General features: G+C 43.6%; 1 protein-coding gene across 13 annotated transcripts in view; it reads left to right on the top strand.

The window, feature by feature from the left end:
- LOC133451305 (nuclear factor 1 X-type-like) overlaps nucleotides 1–20,468 on the top strand; it is a 173,622-nt gene that overhangs the window by 143,019 nt on the left and 10,135 nt on the right. For 6 of the 13 annotated variants that reach the window (XM_061730378.1, XM_061731037.1, XM_061730902.1 and 3 more), the window contains 5 exons: nucleotides 303–426; nucleotides 2,799–2,834; nucleotides 3,934–4,061; nucleotides 7,449–7,523; nucleotides 16,738–16,866. In XM_061730378.1, coding sequence (XP_061586362.1) covers nucleotides 303–426; nucleotides 2,799–2,834; nucleotides 3,934–4,061; nucleotides 7,449–7,523; nucleotides 16,738–16,866 — 492 coding nt within the window. The remainder of the gene's footprint in view (nucleotides 1–302; nucleotides 427–2,798; nucleotides 2,835–3,933; nucleotides 4,062–7,448; nucleotides 7,524–16,737; nucleotides 16,867–20,468) is intronic. The other 7 variants (XM_061730464.1, XM_061731187.1, XM_061731109.1 and 4 more) reach the window with 5 other exon arrangements.

Here is a 20,468-nt window from a genome sequence, read left to right as displayed (position 1 = left end):
AAATGCATTCTAGAAAACAAAAAAAAATTCGAAAACTGCTCTATTTGTGGAATAACGATGGATTTGTAGAAGAAATATATTATCGGATATGCTGCGATTCATGGCAATTATTTATGCCTTCCTTTTTAGTAGAATAACATTTCGTTTTTTTGCGTTGGAAACCTCTCGCGGGCCGCATGAAAACCTCTCTCGGGCCGCACATTTGACACCCCTGGTCTAAGCAGAGTTGGTAGAGTTTGATCTGAGTTTTGAACCCCGTCCTTGTGTTTTCCCTCCCTCCCCGTCACCGCCGGCCCGCTCAGCTCCCGTTGCCACGGCGTCGGGGCCCAACTTCTCGCTGGCCGACCTGGACAGCAGCCCCAGCTACTACAACATTAACCAGGTGGCCCTGGGCCGGCGCTCGCTCACCTCTCCTCCCTCCACCAGGTAAACCCCCCGACGGTTTGGAGAGACCGCCGTCACCGCCAGTAATCCTTCAGACACGTTTCCATGAAAATATTACTTAGATATATAGATAAGATAAGATAAGATTATCTTTTATTTCTCCCTCAATGGAGAAATTCACTTTGTGCGACAGCAGTATACTTAACACACACACATGCAGGGAAGGGGTAAAAAAGTAAAAAAATATATAATTACGAAATATAAACAGTATATATAGTATATTTTCTTACAAAGAAAGAAAAACAGTGCAAAAAAAGCAGGTAGGATGTGTATGAGGTAGACAGATACTGCACATAGTCCATTACAAAGTCGCCCTATGATTGCTGAGGGTACCAGGGCTTTTCTCCTCAAGTGTTAAAGTGTATTTTGAAGAGATCCAACATGACTAAAGCCTGATTTATGGTTCTCCGTCAAACCAACGCAGAGCACACCCAGTCGCCGTGACGCCGTCATGAACCTTTGGACTTCTCCGTCACTCCATTTCGTTGCGGTGCAGTACTTCCTGCGACCGCTAATTCGCGATCTTTTCCTGAATGGTTTATCCGACTTTTTTCGATCACAGTGAATCAAAGAGATAAGGACAACTATTGTGCAAAAAACCAAAACAAAAAAATCACACATACACGAAGAAAAGAGCGCTGAAAGTTCACGACTGCTTCAAACCGGAAACCGGAAATGCGTTGCTACCAAGTGAACCAATCACAGCCCTCTCCGTCTGCGTGTGGTCTGCGTCGCCTCGACGCGTAGTTACAATTTTTGGGAGGTGCACGTCAGCGACGGCGTCAGCGACGGCGTCAGCGACGGCGTCAGCGACGGCGTCAGCGACGGCGTCAGCGACGGCGTCAGCGACGGCGTGTGGTACTCGTCGACGCAAACCACATGCCGTAGGCACGGTGTCGTTTTGACGCAGAACCAGAACTCAAGCTTAAGAAGCTATGAGCTGCACGTACGAGTGAAAACGTTGCTGTTGCATATTGTTTGACTTGTTTTCCACCGTCTGACGCCGTACTTGGATTAAAAAAAGCACTAAAATTAATGAAGTTTTCCATTTATCGAAAGAAATACACCTTCGTAAGTCGAACACTGTCAACAATACTCATTAATATACGCTTTAATAAGAACAGTATAAGACGGTATAATAAGAATAACAGTTTACGCATGACATCACGTTCTTAGCAGGGCTTTTATTGTGAAAGGTTTAATTTGTAAGTAAGTATTCGCCGAATCATGTTGAGTATTTAAAAAACCTAAATATTGTTGTCCAAGTTAAATTGTAAAGCCGGACAAAATTAATTTTATTAAATTATTGTGAAAGGTGTTCAAGCGTCCAAATGAAATGAAAACAGCTTCAATTAGACGCAGAGTCACAGAGTCACATGACGTAACCTGCTCTGTGATTGGTTGGACAGGTAAAACACCCAACTGGCCGACTCCATGAACTAAATACTAACTTTAAAGATTTCAGACGTGGGGGGTTAAGCGTTTTTTATGCTTCTGCATCGAACTTGATGACGTAGGCTGTAAAGTCTGCTGCGTTTCTGTGCCGTAAGCAACGATAAAAACACTGTTAAGGCCAATAACCTGAGGTCCTTTACCTGCTCCGTCACAAAGAAGCACATTGTTGTTTATTGTGATTCAGGACCATGGACAGCAGTGAGGGGGTCACCGTTTTATTTATGTTTTGTCAATTTAAGCTAATGTATCATAATAATAATAATATTAATGAGAAAATAATCTCTATTAATCTAAAACCTAGCTATCACAGGACTCTCCATTCCTTCACCTTCTTTTCCACTTTCATTCATTCTTATTTTAGTTTTATTCAGGTATATCTGTGCAAAGCACGTAAAAACAAAGTGTCTAATAATCAAAGTGCTTTTTTAAAATTATTATTATAATACTTGGATCCCAGATTGTCTTAAATGTCCTAAACCAAATCAGGCTTTGCCTTCAAAACGAACAGAAAACATCTTCTACTGCCATTTCAGTAAACTATCACGTCGTCGTCATGGCGACGGCGGCGGCACGCAATTCAAAACAGAACAAAAGTTTTGACATGTATAACGAGTTAAAAGTGAGTAAATAAAACATTGGTGTCATTTTTCCTTCAGTACTTGAACTTATGAAGCTGAAATAAAAAGCTCCTTCTGGGATTAATGTGGTAAAACAGAAACAGACGGATGTTTTTAACCAGTTTGCAGCGATGTGTTAGTCTCAAAGTCTGTTTGCTGCTTCCTTCTTTATGATGCATGACGGCTGTCTCTGCTCTTCCCTCCCTGTCCTCCTCCCTGTCCTCCCTGTCCTCCCTGTCCTCCTCCCTGTCCTCTTCCCTCTGTCCTCTGCTGTCACTTTAGGTCTGAGGTGGAGTTGTACGCAAACCTTCCACGGAGGTACAGTAGTTATGAACACATGAGACTCATGCACACACAAGCAAACATCCAGACACCAGAGTGTTGATGTTTAGGCCTCACTCTCTCTCTCTCTTGTCTCACCTTTTCCTCTTCCTGCTTTCACTTTTGTGGTTCTGGTGTTTCTTGGGCTTTGTCTGCTCTTTTCTTAGCTCTAAATTTATTTTTAAAGCTTCTAAGCTGCAGCAAAATGTTGTATTTATATTAAAGTTGGGGTAGTTTTTATTTCACTTTTACATAGGGCTGGGGATCCATTCAAATGTCAAGAATCGATTCCGATTCTTAAGATTCAGAATTGATTATCACGCTTTGATCCGATCCGATTCCGATATTGATTTGGGTTAGTGTTATTAAAACTGTTTTTTTCAGCTGTTGCATGAATTATATGACTGTAGTTCTGCAACATCTTAATACTAGTATTATATTGAGATTCAACAGCAAGTATTGGCAGCTAATGATGCTGTAAGGACCAATTTCAGAAACACCGTGGTGCAGAATTATCAAACAGATCCAGGACAGCATTTATGAGAATTTGGTTTTTAGCATTTTATGCAAATGTAACCCCAATACGGTATATATAACAAAGAAATATAGACAATTTATGCAATTATAACTGAAAACTTTAATGTTTTCATACCTTTTTAAACATATTTAAAGGCAAAAACATGGCACTAGTTACTCTGATGTCCAACAAAACATTCCTTTTTTGGGCATAAACAAAAAAATACTAAAAGTTGTAATGTAATGATGAAAAAAAAAATTGATCTTTATAGATATGAATTGATTTTTAGTAATTAATATGAGAATCGATTTAGACTTTTCAACACAGGCCTACTTTTACACAAATATAGACTGAAATAGGCTTACAGTTCACAGTTTAATTTATTTCAAAGTACCCCTACAAATGCATATTGCACTTCTGTTGTTATATTTAGGGTTTGTAACGGGTAAAATAAATAAAAGATGAAAACTTTCCAGCCAAATCTTTTTTGTAGAAGTGGGGGCGAAATGTCTCTTTTGATGATAAAGGTTGCAGAGCCCTGCCCTAAACGATGATGGTCGTCTCTCCTTCTCTCCTCAGCTCCACCAAGAGGAAGTCCCTGGACGACAGCGAGCTGGAAAGCCCCACGGACGACGTCTTCTACCACGGACGCTCGCCCGCCGCCAGCTCCTCCCAGTCCAGCGCCTGGCCCAACGACATGGACCCAGGTATCCTCACGCCCCCCGCCCTCACCTGCCCCCATCACCTGCCGCCCGCTGGGCAAGCATCGCCCTCCAACCCCCCCCCCCCCCACCTGCCCAAGTCCCAACTAACGCCATCTGTCTTTGTTAATCAACTCACTTTCTTAATCGGCTGCTTTCACTCTGAACCCCCGTCTCCTCAGACCCCCCAACTCACCCTGACACCCTATTCTCCTTACACTGCAAAAACTCAAAATCTTACCAGGAATATTTGTCTTATTTCTAGTCATTGCCAGAAAAATAACTTATTTGACAATTTTCACCTGTTTCAAGTAAAGTTTTCACTGAAATAAGTAGAAAAATCTGCCAGTGGGACAAGATTTATCTTCTCATTACAAGCAAAAGAAATCTTGTTCCACTGGCAGATTTTCCTACTTATTTTAAGTGAAAATCTACTTGAAACAGGTGAAAATTTTTGTTTTTCCCAGTGATGAGTCTTGTTTAAAGTCTAATGAGATTTTTTTTTGACTAAAAATGAGACATTTTAACTAGAATTAAGACAAATATTCTTGTTAAGATTCTGAGTTTTTGCAGTGTAGACCCCCCCCCCTCCCCCCTCCAAATACAGAAACCATCCAGCTTAGGAAAACGCTGACAAAGCGCTTATTTGACATCAGAAATACAGTAAAAGGAAAGATCGTCCAGCGTTTTCACTTAAAACTAGTGCTGTCAGGCGATTAAAAAAATTAATCGAATAAATTACGGGATTTGTAATATATTAATCTAATTAATCGCATTTTAATCTCATATCTGCTAAAGGTCCCCAAATAAAGAATTAGAATTCTAGGACATTACATAATTGCAGGGCATGACTAATCAATTGAATACACTAAGAAGAGAAGATTTGAAGTCCACATTTTTATTGGTGAAGTTTGTTTCCTGAATAAAATTCAAAAGAAAAAGCTCAACCACATCAGCAAACCAATTAGGTCAGGTGTTTTATTCAAAAATGCAATAAAAATACAGTTAAATAAATACAATTCAGAAATAAAATACAGCTGAGTCTCAAATACTTAAGCAGACTCTCTATTCAAAGTTAAAACTAAAGCTGACTCAATACAGCGATTCAATCACTAGTAGCTGTAACGTTTACATTGAAACTTGTCCGGACATGTTTAGCGTTTAAATGATAATTCAGGCTGGAGCATCTCCGCTGATAGGAAAATACTTTTTTACAAAATGTGAAATATCACTGTGTTCTTGTCGATAGTCCCGTCTTCTTTCTTTTTATACATAAACTTGCCGTTCAAAGGTCAAAAGTTCAAAGTCGCGTCCAGGTCTGTCACTGCTTTGTTAGGTTGACTAATGGCCTACGGGTCCCTCAATGGGACAAATTTCAATTACTCACGCATTTTGCCACTCATAATTAATTGCGTTTAATTTTCATAACACGTTAATTAGCAGTGTAATTAATTAAACTAATTAACGCGCTAAACTGACAGCCCTACTTAAAACACAATCACTTTTAGACTTAGAAGGTGTTTTGAATTAGATTTGGTGCCCATTTTTGATCAGAATTCCAATATTAGACTGTAATATTATCGTAATATCCCAGAATAGTGCTATTCCACATAGTTTGATACATATATGTTACAAATGTAACTCCCTGCATTATTGGCTGGTCATGGATCATCAAAGAAGTGACTGTGATAACATTTTTGAGTTTAGGATATTGTAGGTTAGTTTAATTATGCCTTGATCCTTGTTTATTATTTTTTTGTTATTATTTTGTCTTTTCTTTCTTTTCTTATTTTATTTTAATTTTAAATTTTTATATTTTCTATGGCATATATGATATGATATTGTGAGGAAGGGACAGGACTAAATAAGCGTTCTGCTTCCTCCTGTTCCCTCTCCAACACATTATTTTGCTGCTGTTCTTTATTTCTGGATGAGACTGTTAACCCTTGTGCTGTCTTCGGGTCAAGGAAGGAAGGAAGGAAGGAAGGAAGGAAGGAAGGAAGGAAGGAAGGAAGGAAGGAAGGAAGGAAGGAAGGAAGGAAGGAAGGAAGGAAGGAAGGAAGGAAGGAAGGAAGGAAGGAAGGAAGGAAGGAAGGAAGGAAGGAAGGAGGGAGGGAGGGAGGGAGGGAGGGAGGGAGAAAAGAAGGATGGAAGGAAGGAAGAAAAGAATGAAGGAATGAACGAAGGAAGGAAGGAAACAAGTAAAGAAGGAAGGAAGGGAGAAAAGAAGGAAGGAAGTGAGAAAAGAGGAAGGAAGGAAGGGAGGGAGGGAGGAAGGAAGGGAGGGAGGGAGGGAGGGAGAAAAGAAGGATGGAAGGAAGGAAGAAAAGAATGAAGGAATGAACGAAGGAAGGAAGGAAACAAGTAAAGAAGGAAGGAAGGGAGAAAACAAGGAAAGAAGGAAGGAAGTGAGAAAAGAGGAAGGAAGGGAGGGAGGGAGGAAGGAAGGAAGGAAGGGAGAAAAGAATGAAGGAATGAACGAAGGAAGGAAGGAAGGAAACAAGTAAAGAAGGAAGGAAGGGAGAAAACAAGGAATGAAGGAAGGACGTGAGAAAAGAGGAGGGGAAGAAAGAAGGAGAATTAGGTCATTTTGACCCGAAGACAGCACAAGGGGTAAATAGTTTAGTTGTTTTGTTTTTTTTTTTGACATTTTGACACATTTATTTTGATGATTTGTTGTTGTTCGAGACAAAGCCAACAATAAACAATAAAGAAAATAGTATTGAGCCTGAATGCTAAATGCTACTGTTAGTGGTTGGTTGTCTCGGCCTGAAGCGATGGAGACGCAGACACATCTTTTATTTGATCTTCTCAGTAACTCCCCCGGCCCCCCCACGTCACTCTGCCCCCCCTCGTCACTCTGCCCCCCCCACGTCACTCTGCCCCCCCTCGTCACTCTGCCCCCCCCACGTCACTCTGCCCCCCCCACGTCACTCTGCCCCCCCCCACGTCACTCTGCCCCCCCCACGTCACTCTGCCCCCCCCACGTCACTCTGCCCCCCCCCCCACGTCACTCTGCCCCCCCCACGTCACTCTGCCCCCCCCCACGTCACTCTGCCCCCCCCACGTCACTCTGCCCCCCCCCACGTCACTCTGCCCCCCACGTCACTCTGCCCCCCCACGTCACTCTGCCCCCCCCCCACGTCACTCTGCCCCCCCCACGTCACTCCGCCCCCCCCCACGTCACTCCGCAGGTTCACCTTTCCTCACCCTCCCCTCCGAGCCATAATTACAGTCAGCCTGATGTGATCACATGATCAGCCGTAACCACACACCAGTTCTCACTCCTGACTTTCTCCCTTTCCCTTCTCTTCCCTCTCACCCCCTTTCTCTCTTTCTCTCCTTCTCTTTTCACCTGTCTCATTGTTAACAATGACCCTTCTTCACTTTCAGTGCAGCACCATTTGGCGAGTGTGCAGGAGAGGAAGATAAAACATGAAAACGATGGCGTGCAGTTTCCTTACCATGGTTAGAACAACATTGATTACACTTATTTATCTATCAGCCTTTTTCAAGCACAATCATTCCTGCGTGTTTGTGTGTGTGTGTGTGTGTGTGTGTGTGTGTGTGTCTGTGTGTGTGTACATACATGTATATATAGATATATATAAATATACTGTATATTTACGGTATATATACTGTATTTAATGTGTTTCTGTGTGTACAGTTGTATAAGTGCAGCAAGGACGATATGGAGCTAGAACAGTCTCATAATTCAGAAATGCACACGCCGAGCCACAAATGCACAGGACAAGATTCACAAATGCACACACCGATTCACAAATGCACAGACCGATTCACAAATGCACAGAACAATTCACACGTGCGTAGGACAAGATACACAAATGTATTTTTGATGCACACACAAATATAACCTGATTTGCGTTTTTTGTCTGTGAGCTGCGCTGGATTTGCGTGTGACTTTTGAGACTCCCCTGACGTGACTCGAGCCACAAATGCATTTTTTTTAACACAGAAGGATCTGCAACCAATCAGATATCTTCCTTTTGTTTTAGACAATCATATGAGCGCACCCCACATGGGGGGCAATTTACTCTAAACCAATCAGATTAAAGGGGCGGATACACCTGCTGTTTGAACTGCGTTAGCATCATTCGCTTAGAAAAGTGATTCAATATTCAATAACCGCTACGCCCCCTCCGAGGGCGAGCCGGCGCACTACCACTGATGCACACATGTGTTTCGAATCACCGCCGAGAGAATCCCCCGACTTTCCCTTGACTTATTTAAATCACAATCCCCTGTCTCTTCCAACGGTGTGTGTGTGTGTGAGTTGGTGGAGTAAAGATAAATAAACAAGACAGCAACACGGGATGGAGAGGAGATCACTGTTCTGCTTTTCTTGTGATCTCGGTAAAACAAACAGCGCGATCGGAGATGGTTTGTCAGGCCGTTTAACCAGAGCCGTCGGGAGACTGGAGAGCTCTTAGTCCTGCATTTGTGAATTGTTCTGTGCATTTGTGAATTTTGTCCTGTGCATTTGTGGATCGGCGTGTGCATTTGTGAATTATGAGACTGTTCTAGCTCCATAGGACGAGGTTAGCATGCTGATGTCACACTTGTGCAGTAACTTGGATCCTGTGATGTCGTCGCCGCTGGTCACGGTGTCGAACGTTACGCGGTTGAAGTGCAGTAATCCCTCGCTGTAACGCGGTTCACCTTTCACGTCTCGCTGCTTCACAGATTTGCATTGTGCATCGTGTTCTGCATTCTGATTGGCTAAACAGTCTCCCCGCTTCTTCACTTCCTGGGTCAATAACGTTAGTTGCTTAGCAACAAGCTGAGAACGGCCAATGAGCTTCAGCAGCTCAAGAACGGGACCCTCTGATGAATCGTTCATTACAGTTCTCAGATATAATCGATGGTGGAGTGTCGGTTTATAAGAAAAAAGAGCGACAACAACCCATAACTATGTTTTTCTCTGGAAAAAAACACACCTGCACTGCGGGCTTTAGAAGAAAAAGACGCTACAGAGCGAGTCAGGATGCAGCGGCGCAGAAGAGCAGTGAAATACAAGCGAGTCACAATTTGTCCTACTGTACTTATTGTATTTTCTTTTTCATAATCATTTTTCATTTCCTCCCGTTCAAATACAATTAATCGGGTCGCAATTTGAAGCCTTGTATAGAGGGAATGTGCATGACGTCACAGATGCGACTTCACAGCAGGTTACGCCCACCGAGTGTCAGAAAGACTGAGTGGCAGCGTAAACTTTCAGTTTGAGCAATTGGAAAACATCTAAAATGGGAAAGAGCTGTTGTGCGATCGACTTTACTCATAGATTTAGCAAGAAATCGGAGTTATCGTTTTACAGACTGCCGAAAAATAAGCTTAAGAGAGACAAATGGATCGCTGCAATTCACAGAAACAACTGGATTCCAGACACCGAAACATGGATTTGTGGTTCCCATTTTGTATCAGGTAATGTTGGATTTTTGGGTAGCTAACGTTAAACGGTCAAATCATAAAGTTCGGTGTCCTCATCACTTTAATTTCTACAACAAATCCTGCCTTGAAGTCGGACCAAGCGTCAAGACTTTTGTATGTCTTCAAGCTTTGCTTCGTGTATTTCCCCGGCGTAGAAATTAAGTTCATATAAATATCAGGAAACTGGATTGGTGGCCAAATATTAATGTCCATGGACCACTGGTTCTTGGGGTAACTGTACCAAATATTAATGTCCATGGACCACTGGTTCTTGGTAACTGTACCAAATATTAATGTCCATGGACCACTGGTTCTTGGGGTAACTGTACCAAATATTAATGTCCATGGACCACTGGTTCTTGGTAACTGTACCAAATATGAATGTCCATGGACCACTGGTTCTTGGTAACTGTACCAAATATTAATGTCCATGGACCACTGGTTCTTGGGGTAACTGTACGGGTCACTGTCAAAGCCAACTGACTCTAATTTAAGCCCATAATCGGCTGTTATTCCGTCTTCTCCACTAGTTGCAGCCATTTTTGCTGATGTTTTTGCCACTCAGTGCCAGTAAGTGGTCGTGGTCCAGTGGGGAAGTGACATCAATGCAATGCATACCCCTCTATAACAATTGTAAAAAAAAAATAGAAAAAGGTTGCTACTTGGTGGATTTCACTCATCATGGGTTCTTTTTGGAACGTAACCCCTGCGAAAAACCAGGGATTACTGTATTTCTCGGGGCTGAGCGGCGCCGTCTTCTCATATCCGTCGGTCGTCCCAGCGGCTCCGTTGACTGTTGCACCGCAGACTTGAGCACCTGTGGTTCCTCTCTGGCACGTGCCCCACTCATCTCCATGCAGACCCCCCCCCGTGCAGATACATGCCCCCCCCCCAGCCCTCCCAGTCTGCAGTCACACGCTGAGCAAGGCGTGCTCATCGTCCTCCCCACCCCTGCAGGTGTTCAGGTGCCTGATCCGCCTCCCTGTTGCTCGGCCTGCCCTTGGAATCCCGTCTGGAGACCCCGACCCGTGGATCTGGGGCGGGGGGGGCGTCCTAAAGCTCGCCGCCCCTGTTTCCCTTCAGCCTAATTGAAATCGTGTATGGCAGGAAGCACTCTGGGGAGGGAGGGAGGTGTAGGAGCAGAGGAGGTGGGGGGGCGAGACTGTCGCGATGTGAAACGGTGCTAGTTGACGAGAGACGAGGGTTAATTAGAGTGTGAAGTGGAGGAGCCAAGAGTCGGCTCGGGTTTGCTTCAGTCTGCTTTCGCTCGAGCCTCGCCGGCTCCTCGGCTCCCGCTCGGCTCACCGTAGCTGCAAATGTAATCAAGAGGCGGCCCGACCAACACTCCCTCATCTCAATTCAATTCAATTCCAGGCCTGTGTTGAAAAGATCGATTTTCCGATTCTAAATCGATTCTCATATTAGATCCGAAAAATCTATTTGTATGTCTAAAAATTGATTTTTTTTCATCATTACATTACAACTTTTGGTATTTTTTGGTTTATGCCCAAAAAAATGAATGTTTTGTTGGACATTAGAATAACTAGTGTCATGTTTTTGCCTTTAAATATGTTTAAAGGTATGAAAACATTAAAGTTTTCAGTTATAATTGCATAAATTGTCTATTTCATTACTTTATATACTGTCTTGGGGTTACATTTGCATAAAATGCTGAAAACCAAATTCTCAAAAATTAAAAACCGAAATAGACCGAAAATGGAAAAAATTAAAACGGAGTGTGGGAAAAAATTAAACTCTGCCCTGGATCTGTTTGATAATTCTGACCCCACGATGTTTCTGAAAGCAGTTCTTTCAGCATTCTGGGAGCTGATTGGTCCTTACAGCATCATTAGCTGCAATACTTGCTGTTGAATCTCAATATAATACTAGTATTAATATGTTGCAGAACTACAGTCATATAATTCATGCAACAGCTGAAAAAACTGTTTTATTAACACTAACCCAAATCGATATCGGATCAAATCAAATCTTGATAATCGATTCTGAATCTTAAGAATCGGAATCAAATCAATTCTTGACATTTGAATGGATCCCCAGCCCTATTCAATTCAGTTTTATTTATATAGCGTCTATTACAACAGAAGTTGTCTGTAGGATCCCCAAGCAATTATTACATAAACATAAACAATGGCAGGTAAAAACTCCCCTAGTGGGAGGAAAACCTGCTTCTAAATTCAGATAAAACAGAGGTTATCATTCCTGGTCCGGAGCATCTTAGGAAGGGATTAGATGGTGTTGCGATGGCTTCCAGTGCAACTGTGAGAAACCTTGTATTCGACCAGGATTTGACGTTTAAACTGTATATTAATCAGGTTTGTAAAATAGCATTTTTCCATCTCCGTAATATCGCAAAGATTAGGAAAATCCTCTCGCAGAGTGATGCAGAAAAACTACCTTCATAGACGTCTTCCCATCTCTTTCCCGCCTCCCTCACTTCTTTCACCCCCCTCTTCCCATCCAAAGTGTGGCACTCACTCTCGTACACCCTCTAATGAATTTGGCAAGTAGGAGTGTAGAAAGCCGTGCAAATCAAGACCCTTTACCCAATTAACTCGCCGAATCCTGCTGAAGAACCGGAGAGGCAAAAGCTTTTGTAATTATCAGCCTTTTTTTGTTTTCTTGCTTTCCTGTGGGCTTGAAAATGAATTTAAATTGTGGCAGTCGCACGCCGTGCTCCCATCAGACCAAGAACAAGGGGCTGATGGGTAAAGGACGTGCTTCTCTACGAAGGCCCCCCCCCCCCCCCCCCCTCTTATTTAAGGATCCTCCCCAGGTGGGCGGCGAGGCGACTGTAAACAAACACACCCGGTGTCTCACCTGCCTTCCTGCAGAAACTGTAGCGTCTCTGCAGTCCCGTGCAGACTTGATGAATCCTGCACACACATGTCGCACAGCCCGGTCGGATACGCACACACACTCACACACACTCACACACACGCTCTGGTCCCAGATGGTGTTTCCGTGTGTGTGTAGCCTTGGGATCCATGAAGATCCCAGAGACAGCTGCTCCACGGGGGCAGAAAAGGAGGGAGGGGGGGGTAAGAGGAGGCAATCAGAACAACCGTGATTTCATATTAGTTCCAAATGATTGGGAAGTTGCCGCCGGAGCCTGGCGGCGGAGATGGCCTGGGCTCGGCGCGGCGGGCTAACCGCTACGCGCCCTCTGAGGGCGAGCCGGCGCACTACCACCGATGCACACATGTGCTTCGAATCACCGCAGAGAGAATCCCCCAACTTTCCCTGACTTATTTAAATCACAATCCCCTGTCTCTTCCAACGGTGTGTGAGTGTGTGTGTGTGTGTGTGTGTGTGTGTGTGTGTGTGTGTGTGTGTGGTTGTGTGTGGGTGCGTCTGTGTTCTTCAGAGGCGCATCTGGTGGCAGGCCTGTTAGTGCACAGAGACAGAAGGGTCATCATGGGAACGCTTGATTAGTTGCCAGTGAAATACTGAGGCTTGCCAGAAGAGGAAACAGTGCAGTTTTGGCACACACACACACACACACACACACACACACACACACACACACACACACACACACACACTCACAGTTCACATCAGACCGTTGCACCGTCTGCAAAGTACTGAAATATTGTCTTTTATACTTCCTCGCCGATAGCCGTAAAGTTATATAAGTTCCTGCACAAGCAGATGTCAATCTTCACCTTGGCTCCTCCCCCTTTCCTCCTTCAGGGGGAGGGGCTTTTTTTGCCCCCCCCCCCTCCTCTCTGAAAAGTGACTGCTTCGCTGAAAGTAGCTTATATCTTCCCCACTTTTCTTTCCCTTTTTCACTCTCTGTCCTGGCAGCCCTCTTCGCCGGCGCTCTCGGCGCGTTTGCACCAACCCCCCACCCCCCCCAACAACAACCCCCCCTACCCTCCACCCCCCACCCCTTCCACCTTTTTCTCCCACCGGTGTGACAGTGTCAAAGCTATCGCCGCTAACTGCTGGTGTCAGAAGTGGGTTTGGGTTGTTTTCATGCTTGGAATCACTCTGACAGCACAATGCTTCCCCAGACTGGAGTCGGAGGTGGCTATGTGTGTGTGCTTGTGTGTGCGTGTGTGTGTGTGTGTGTGTGTGTGTGTGTGTGTGTGCGTGTGTGTGTTTGGGGGGGGGGGGGGGGGGGGTGGTGATATATATCTGGTAAAGACATAAATGGTTCACACGAAAATTCACTCCCACCTGCTTGAGACTTAACTCTTTCACACGGGGAAGAAGGTTTTACACGCCTCCGCACTCCCAGAGACGTTCACACGTCTCCAGCTGGAGGACCGAGCAGGAATCGCGTTTAATGCCTCGTTTCGCTGCGGAGGGACCCACGGAAATAGACGACAAAAACAACAACCGTCCAAAAAAAAAAGTTCAGAAAGAATGTGACATCACGCGGCTCGATCGCTTTAAAAGAGCAGAACAAAACTTTCTCCTCTGAGCCGGCTGTTGCGTCAGCCGGACGAGCCCCCGGTACGTTGTGTACCGAGGTGTGAACGCACCGCAGATAATAACCATATTTAACGTCTTATGACATCCCGATTTCATACGTGTTGTCAGAGCGATGCAACGCAGGAGAAAGAGGAAGGATCGCAGGTTCTCTCTCTCGCTCCCTCACATATTTTCATGTCTCCCACATTCTTCTCGCCTCTCTCCCTCCGTCTCCTCGCGCTCGTCCGTCTGCTTGTCTTTCGCACCCGGCAGCTGCCGCGTCCATACTGTACGGTTACGACGAGCTACTTCTGAATGGAGCCGTGTCCTCGGCCCTGCCAGACCACGGCGAGCCGGGAAAACCGGAATCTGGAAAACCTGAAAGAGATTTAAAAAAAAACTGAATCTGGTTCCTGAAAGAGAGAAAACCTGAATCTGGAAAACCTGAAAGAGAGAAAAAAACCTGAATCTGGTACCTGAAAGAGGGAAAACCTGAATCTGGTAACTGAAATAGAGAGAAAAAACCTGAATCTGGTACCTGAAAGAGAGAGAGAACCTGAAACACAAACACACCAGACAGAGCAGGTTATTGCAGCTGCAGATGTTCCTTGGCATCAAAACAAAGACGATTTACTGTATTTTCCGGACTATAAGTCGCTCCGGAGTAAAAGTCGCACACAGCCATAAAATGCATAATAAAATAGGAAATTTATTTGATTTTTGGGGGAAATTTATTTGATAAAATCCAACAATAAGAACAGACATGTCATCTTGAAAGGCAATTTAAAATAAAAACAGAATATAGGCAACAGCAGGCTGAATAATTGTACGGTTTGCTTACGTTACATGACACAACTGAGAACCTGCCTGGTATGTTAACATTTACATGGAGCAAAAACAGTGGTGTTTTCATGCGTTGTGGCCGTTCGTTTACACGAAAACGAAGCTCAAAGTCACCAAAAACCATAATTTCTGAAAACTCCAGCCAAAGATTTCAAAAACTTCACGTTTTGCTTGTAAACAGAGTGAAACGGACATTTAGGGTGCTTTCAGACCTGTGGCCCGTTTGTTTTGTTCCGATTCAGGGGCTAAATCGATACAGTTTTTTCCGTTTCTCGCTTGTGGAATTTGTGTTCACAAGGCAACCGTCTGTACCGTTTCAAAGCTGATAACAAATGCCATGCGCGAACCAGCTGTTCTCTGATTGGTCAAATGAACACGGAAGGAGTTTCCTCTTCCGCACCCCGGGATAAACGACACGCCCCTTTCAGCGCAGACTGCAGCCGTCGGCTTTAGGCTGATTTATGGTTCCACGTTACACCAACGCAGAGCCTACGGCGAGGGGTACGCCGTAGGCTCTGCGTCGATTTAACGCGGAACCATAAATCAGACTTTACCCTTTCATTTATGTGCGACCGCTCGGCGCAGAGCAGAGCTCAGCGGCGGACAAGAGACGGCCGTAACGTTAGCGCTGCACAAACCCTGCCCGAATTGAACATTTATAATTTCACCGTGCCGCGCTGGGACGACATCTCGGCACGTCCAATAGGAGAGAAGGTGGTGGAGGCTCTGACTCCGACTCTTCTCCTTGCGCCGCGGAGCACATACACATGAATGGAGTTGTTCTCACTACAAATTAAAAAAATGAACCGTTTCAGGTCTGGAATGGAATCGAGCCGAGACCACCTCTCCTAGGATCTCGGCTCGCTTGTTTTGTGCCGTTTCAGAACGCGATTGCTGTGTTCACATATACCAAACGTTCCGATCTTTAAGGGGGAAACGTTCCCTGTTCCGGAACAACTGCTTGAAACGGGACAGGTGTAGAAGCTTCAGAACGTCACATTATGCGACAGAAACGTCACCAGCGACCTGTGTTTACAATTTGTTTGGCCACTGAAGTTACTCGTGTCCTTTGTTTATGTTTTTTTCAAGGATTCTGATTGGCTAGCACGACTTTATGCCTCTCGTTACACTGCCCCCTGCAGGTCTGGCTGCTCATAGCACCTTAAGAGCGTTTTTATGCGGGTTTGTGTAAATGAAGAGATTTTGAAAACGATCTGATGTAAATGATGGTATTTTTCAAAACGTAGAGGGGGAAATATCAGTTTTTATAAATTCCCGGCTATGTGTAAACGTGGCCTAAGAGTTATTCAGATAACTATAGCATAAATAACATGCTAAGAAGTTTACCAAACCATCTGTGACACTTCAAATTACTAAAATCCAATGAAATCTTCATCCTCGGTGTCACTTTTCAACAACTCTGCTAACTCCGGAGGTAAAAGATGCAGACTCATCATCAGTTGCAGTTTAGTGTGAAAATAACATGTGAAATGAAACACCGGTAATAATGTGTTAATAATTTCACACATAAGTCGCTCCAGAGTATAAGTCGCACCCCCGGCCAAACTATGAAAGAAAAACACAGCAACTTATAGTCCGGAAAATACGCTTTTTAGTTTCTTTTTCCTCCTTTTTTTCCTTTGAAGACATAATCTTTGGTTATATCTTTGATTACATGACCAGGGCCGGGGGGGCCGGGGGGGCCGGGGACCCTGCAGCTTCTCTCATCCATAAAACGATCATTAACCCCCCGACTAAACGCCACCACTGGAACATCTTCATCTGATTAAGTCATGTCCCCTTCAATGAAAATTGATTTTTTTTAATTAATTTTTTCTAAAAAAAAATTTGCAGCGAAACATTTTGTTGATTAAAACCACCTCTCTCTTCTCCCCCCCCTTTTTTTTTTTTTTTTGATCCCATTTTTTGATTTATTTTGTTAACTCTCCGCCAGGACTGTCCTCGCCTGGTTCACTTAAGAAGCCGGGGAAGTTTGATTTCAACGCCCTGACTTCCCAGACGAGGTCCCCCCGCATGACGTTCACACACCACCCGCTGCCCGTGCTGGCAGGAGTGAGACCAGGTGAGAGAGCTGCCATGAACCCGACCACCCCCACCCCCCAACCCCACCCCGACCCCCCACCCATCCACCCATCCACCCATCCCTCCCTCCACCCCCTTAATGACCTGAAACAGAGAGAGAGAAGGAGAGGGAGGGTTAAACCTCACCCAGATATCTCTACACACTTCCTCCAGCTCCGTGCCGTCATCACGGCTTAAACGGCATGAATTCCTCTCTCTCTCTCTCTCTTTCAGCATCTTTCCCATCAATCCATTTACTTTACCACCCTGTGCTTGTTTTTAATGATTCATGTCGTTGCATGGTCCCGACGCTGCAGTAAATGGCTAAATATCGTTGTTTATCACCTGAGGAAAACGAGACTGGACGCAACGAAAATGCTGGTCATGTGACAATAATTAAATGTATAATGTAGGGGTGTAACAATATATCGTGCCACGAAATTTCGCGATACAAAAACGTCACAATACGTGTCGTGGAGGTGACAACCTGTATCGCGATATTGGGTTATTAATATGAATCTATTGTGTTGACTAGAAACGCGCATCCGACCGCGACCGCACCTCGACCCGCGGACCAAAATCTTCCTCCGCTCAGAAGAAACTAGTCCCGTTTTGAGCTCTGAACCTTTACTTATGTAAGGCTGGTGTAGAGTTAAGCCTTACCTTATTAAATTAAACCTTTTTGGGGTGGTGAGTAGGATAAACACGGGGACAACTTCTGCTGAGTTCCAGTGTACTTTAATGTCCCTCAACAGTGTAGGATCAGTTTATCTGTAGGAACTACAGATAAACTGACTAGTGTCATTATAGTCCCTGATTTACATCAGAATATAAAGAATATATTTATAAAATAATGAACCCTGAATTAACAAAATAACCTTCTTAACAAAAATAAATCTCCTCTTACACTTATAAGGTGAGCATGAATCAATCTTTTTTATGATGTAAAATTGTATGTATTTATTTACTTTTATTTATTTATTTAATTTTAGTTGTTACATTTCTGGAAAAGAAAAAAGTCAAATCATACATGAGAGAAACTATTCAGTTTGTGTCTAAATATTTGTACTTGTATGAAACTGAAGATCATAATGCAAACCTGACATTTACTTTTAGTTCAGTTTGTGGAAAATGGTTGGCCTGACTTTATCTTTAAAACTTAAACAGTTATAAAGCATTACAAACTGTAACAATAGGGCAAACACACAGCATTGTTTTGTATTTTGTGTCTTTCAAATAAAGGACATTTTTTCCAGTCATATGTTCCTCATTCAAGGTTGTTAAAAAAATACTGCTATAATATCGTATCGTTATCGTGACCTCAATATCGTGTATCGTATCGTATAGTGAGATTAGTGTACCGTTACACCCCTAGTATAATGCAATATCGTAGAGGAATAAAAACCAGACTGAAATGTAGATTACAAAATAAAAACGGCTTCTATGAAAAACAGCTTTATGTGGAAAAGTGGAGATGGATGGAACCGGAGAGGGAGAGGCGGCGAGGGAAGGAAGGAAGGAGGGACGGGTGAGAGTAGAGGAGGAAAGAGACGGAGGAAAAGGAAAGGAATCGGGAAGAAAGTCAAGAAAAGAGTTGCTCTTTTTGAGAAAAAAAAAAGAAAAAAGGAGAGAAAGGACAGGAAAGACAAATCACCTGTCCACCTCGGACTAAAGTTGCTTTTGTCAACGAAAATTATGACTAAATATCGTCGTCAATGAACCTTTATCACCTGAGGAAAACGAGACGAGACGCAACAAAAATGCTGGTCATGTGACAATAATTAAATATATAATGCAATATCGTAGAGGAATAAAAACCAGACTGCGTGCGTGCGTGCGTGCGTGCGTGCGTGCGTGCGTGCGTGCGTGCGTGCGTGCGTGCGTGCGTGCGTGTGTGTGCTGTAGCGGCGCCAGCGCCAGACGAGGTGCGCTGGAATCCAGCAGCTGATTTATAAAGTGAATGAGACCAGGGACCAGATTCACCAATATGTTCTTAAGAACCATCTTAAGAAATGTCTTAAGATCTTAAATTAAGAAGTTCATAAGAAAGTTCTTAAGTGCAATTCCTCAATATTTTCTTAAGAACCGTCTTAAGAAATGTCTTAAGATCTTAAATTAAGAAGTTCGTAAGAAAGTTCTTAAGTATAATTCCTCAATATTTTGTTAAGAACTGTCATTTCTTACGAATTTCTTATTTTTCCTACTTAAGAACTTCTTAAAATATGGCTGTATCCGAAATGGCATACTAAGTACTACAGGCTACATACTGCATCAGTATGTACTGTATACTGCATACTAAGTACCACATGCTACATACTGCATCAGTATGTACTGTATACTGCATACTAAATGAAGGATTCAGTTCGCCTGTACATCAGAGCCCTCACAATTTTAATAAATGTATTAAAATGAACATATCAGTCTATTTAATTTCATTTTATTTTATTAAGCTACATATGTTTGGCTTTTTATTTAGTGCACCTCTACTTGGTATACAAAATTATATATATTATTCATTTCATTCAGGCTTACCTTTTCACAGAAGAAATTTTAAGACAGGTCAAGGTTTGTCTTAAAGTTAAGAAAAAAGTCAAGAACAAATTTGAGAACTTTTATTTCAAGAATACCAATACCAAGTTTTTTCTTAAGAAGGAACTTAAGAAGAAAGTTGAGAAAATACTTTTTTGGAGAATATGTCTTCTTCTCTTTTTTTTTCTTAAGACTGAACTTAAGAAAAAAATGACACTTAAAGGAGCTGTATGTAAGAGCAATAATAAAACGAATCATAAAATGACCCCGATATGTCAACATCATTTAAAAATCATGTTCATTTCAAATACTTATGTCACTGACAACAGCACTCAAGCCAGGATATTCCAGTTTAAAAAGAGGAGTTGCAGCCCTCAACTGATGTTTATGTTGTCATTTTTTGTTTTGGCCTGAAGCTCCACCCTCCACCTATCTCCCAATCACCAAGTCAGTATTGTTTCTGAAGCTCCACCCTCCACCTATCTCCCAATCACCAAGTCAGAATTGTTTCTGAAGCTCCACCCTCCACCTATCTCCCAATCACCAAGTCAGTATTGTTTCTGAAGCTCCACCCTCCACCTATCTCCCAATCACCAAGTCAGTATTGTTTCTGAAGCTCCACCCTCCACCTATCTCCCAATCACCAAGTCAGTATTGTTTCTGAAGCTCCACCCTCCACCTATCTCCCAATCACCAAGTCAGTATTGTTTCGGCATCCGGGTTGCCAGCTCGGCTCTAATTATGGCAGCCATGGCAGCCTACGTTCCTGCTGCATTCTGCAGCCTACCTGGCAACCTCTGGTCGGGGGGAGGAGGGGGAGGGTACACGCCGCTCAACAATATTTGGAAAGTGACTGCAGTACCAGTTTTGGCCATTTCTTACACACGGCTCCTTTTAAGAAGATTTTTTTTCTTAAGAATGTTTTGTGAATCCGGACCTAGATGTGGTCTGGTTGCCGGGGGCAACGTCGCCCGTTCCCGGGCAGCGACCGTGCTGCCGCTCGCTTTGTTGGGCCTTAATCACCGCGTGGTGGCGTCCCGCCGGCTGCCCCGGTGCATGCTGGGTAGTGTGCCG

The sequence above is a fragment of the Cololabis saira genome, chromosome 1, assembly GCF_033807715.1.
Source record: "Cololabis saira isolate AMF1-May2022 chromosome 1, fColSai1.1, whole genome shotgun sequence".
Taxonomy (NCBI): Eukaryota; Metazoa; Chordata; class Actinopteri; order Beloniformes; family Belonidae; genus Cololabis; species Cololabis saira.
This window is presented reverse-complemented; position numbering and strand designations above follow the sequence as displayed.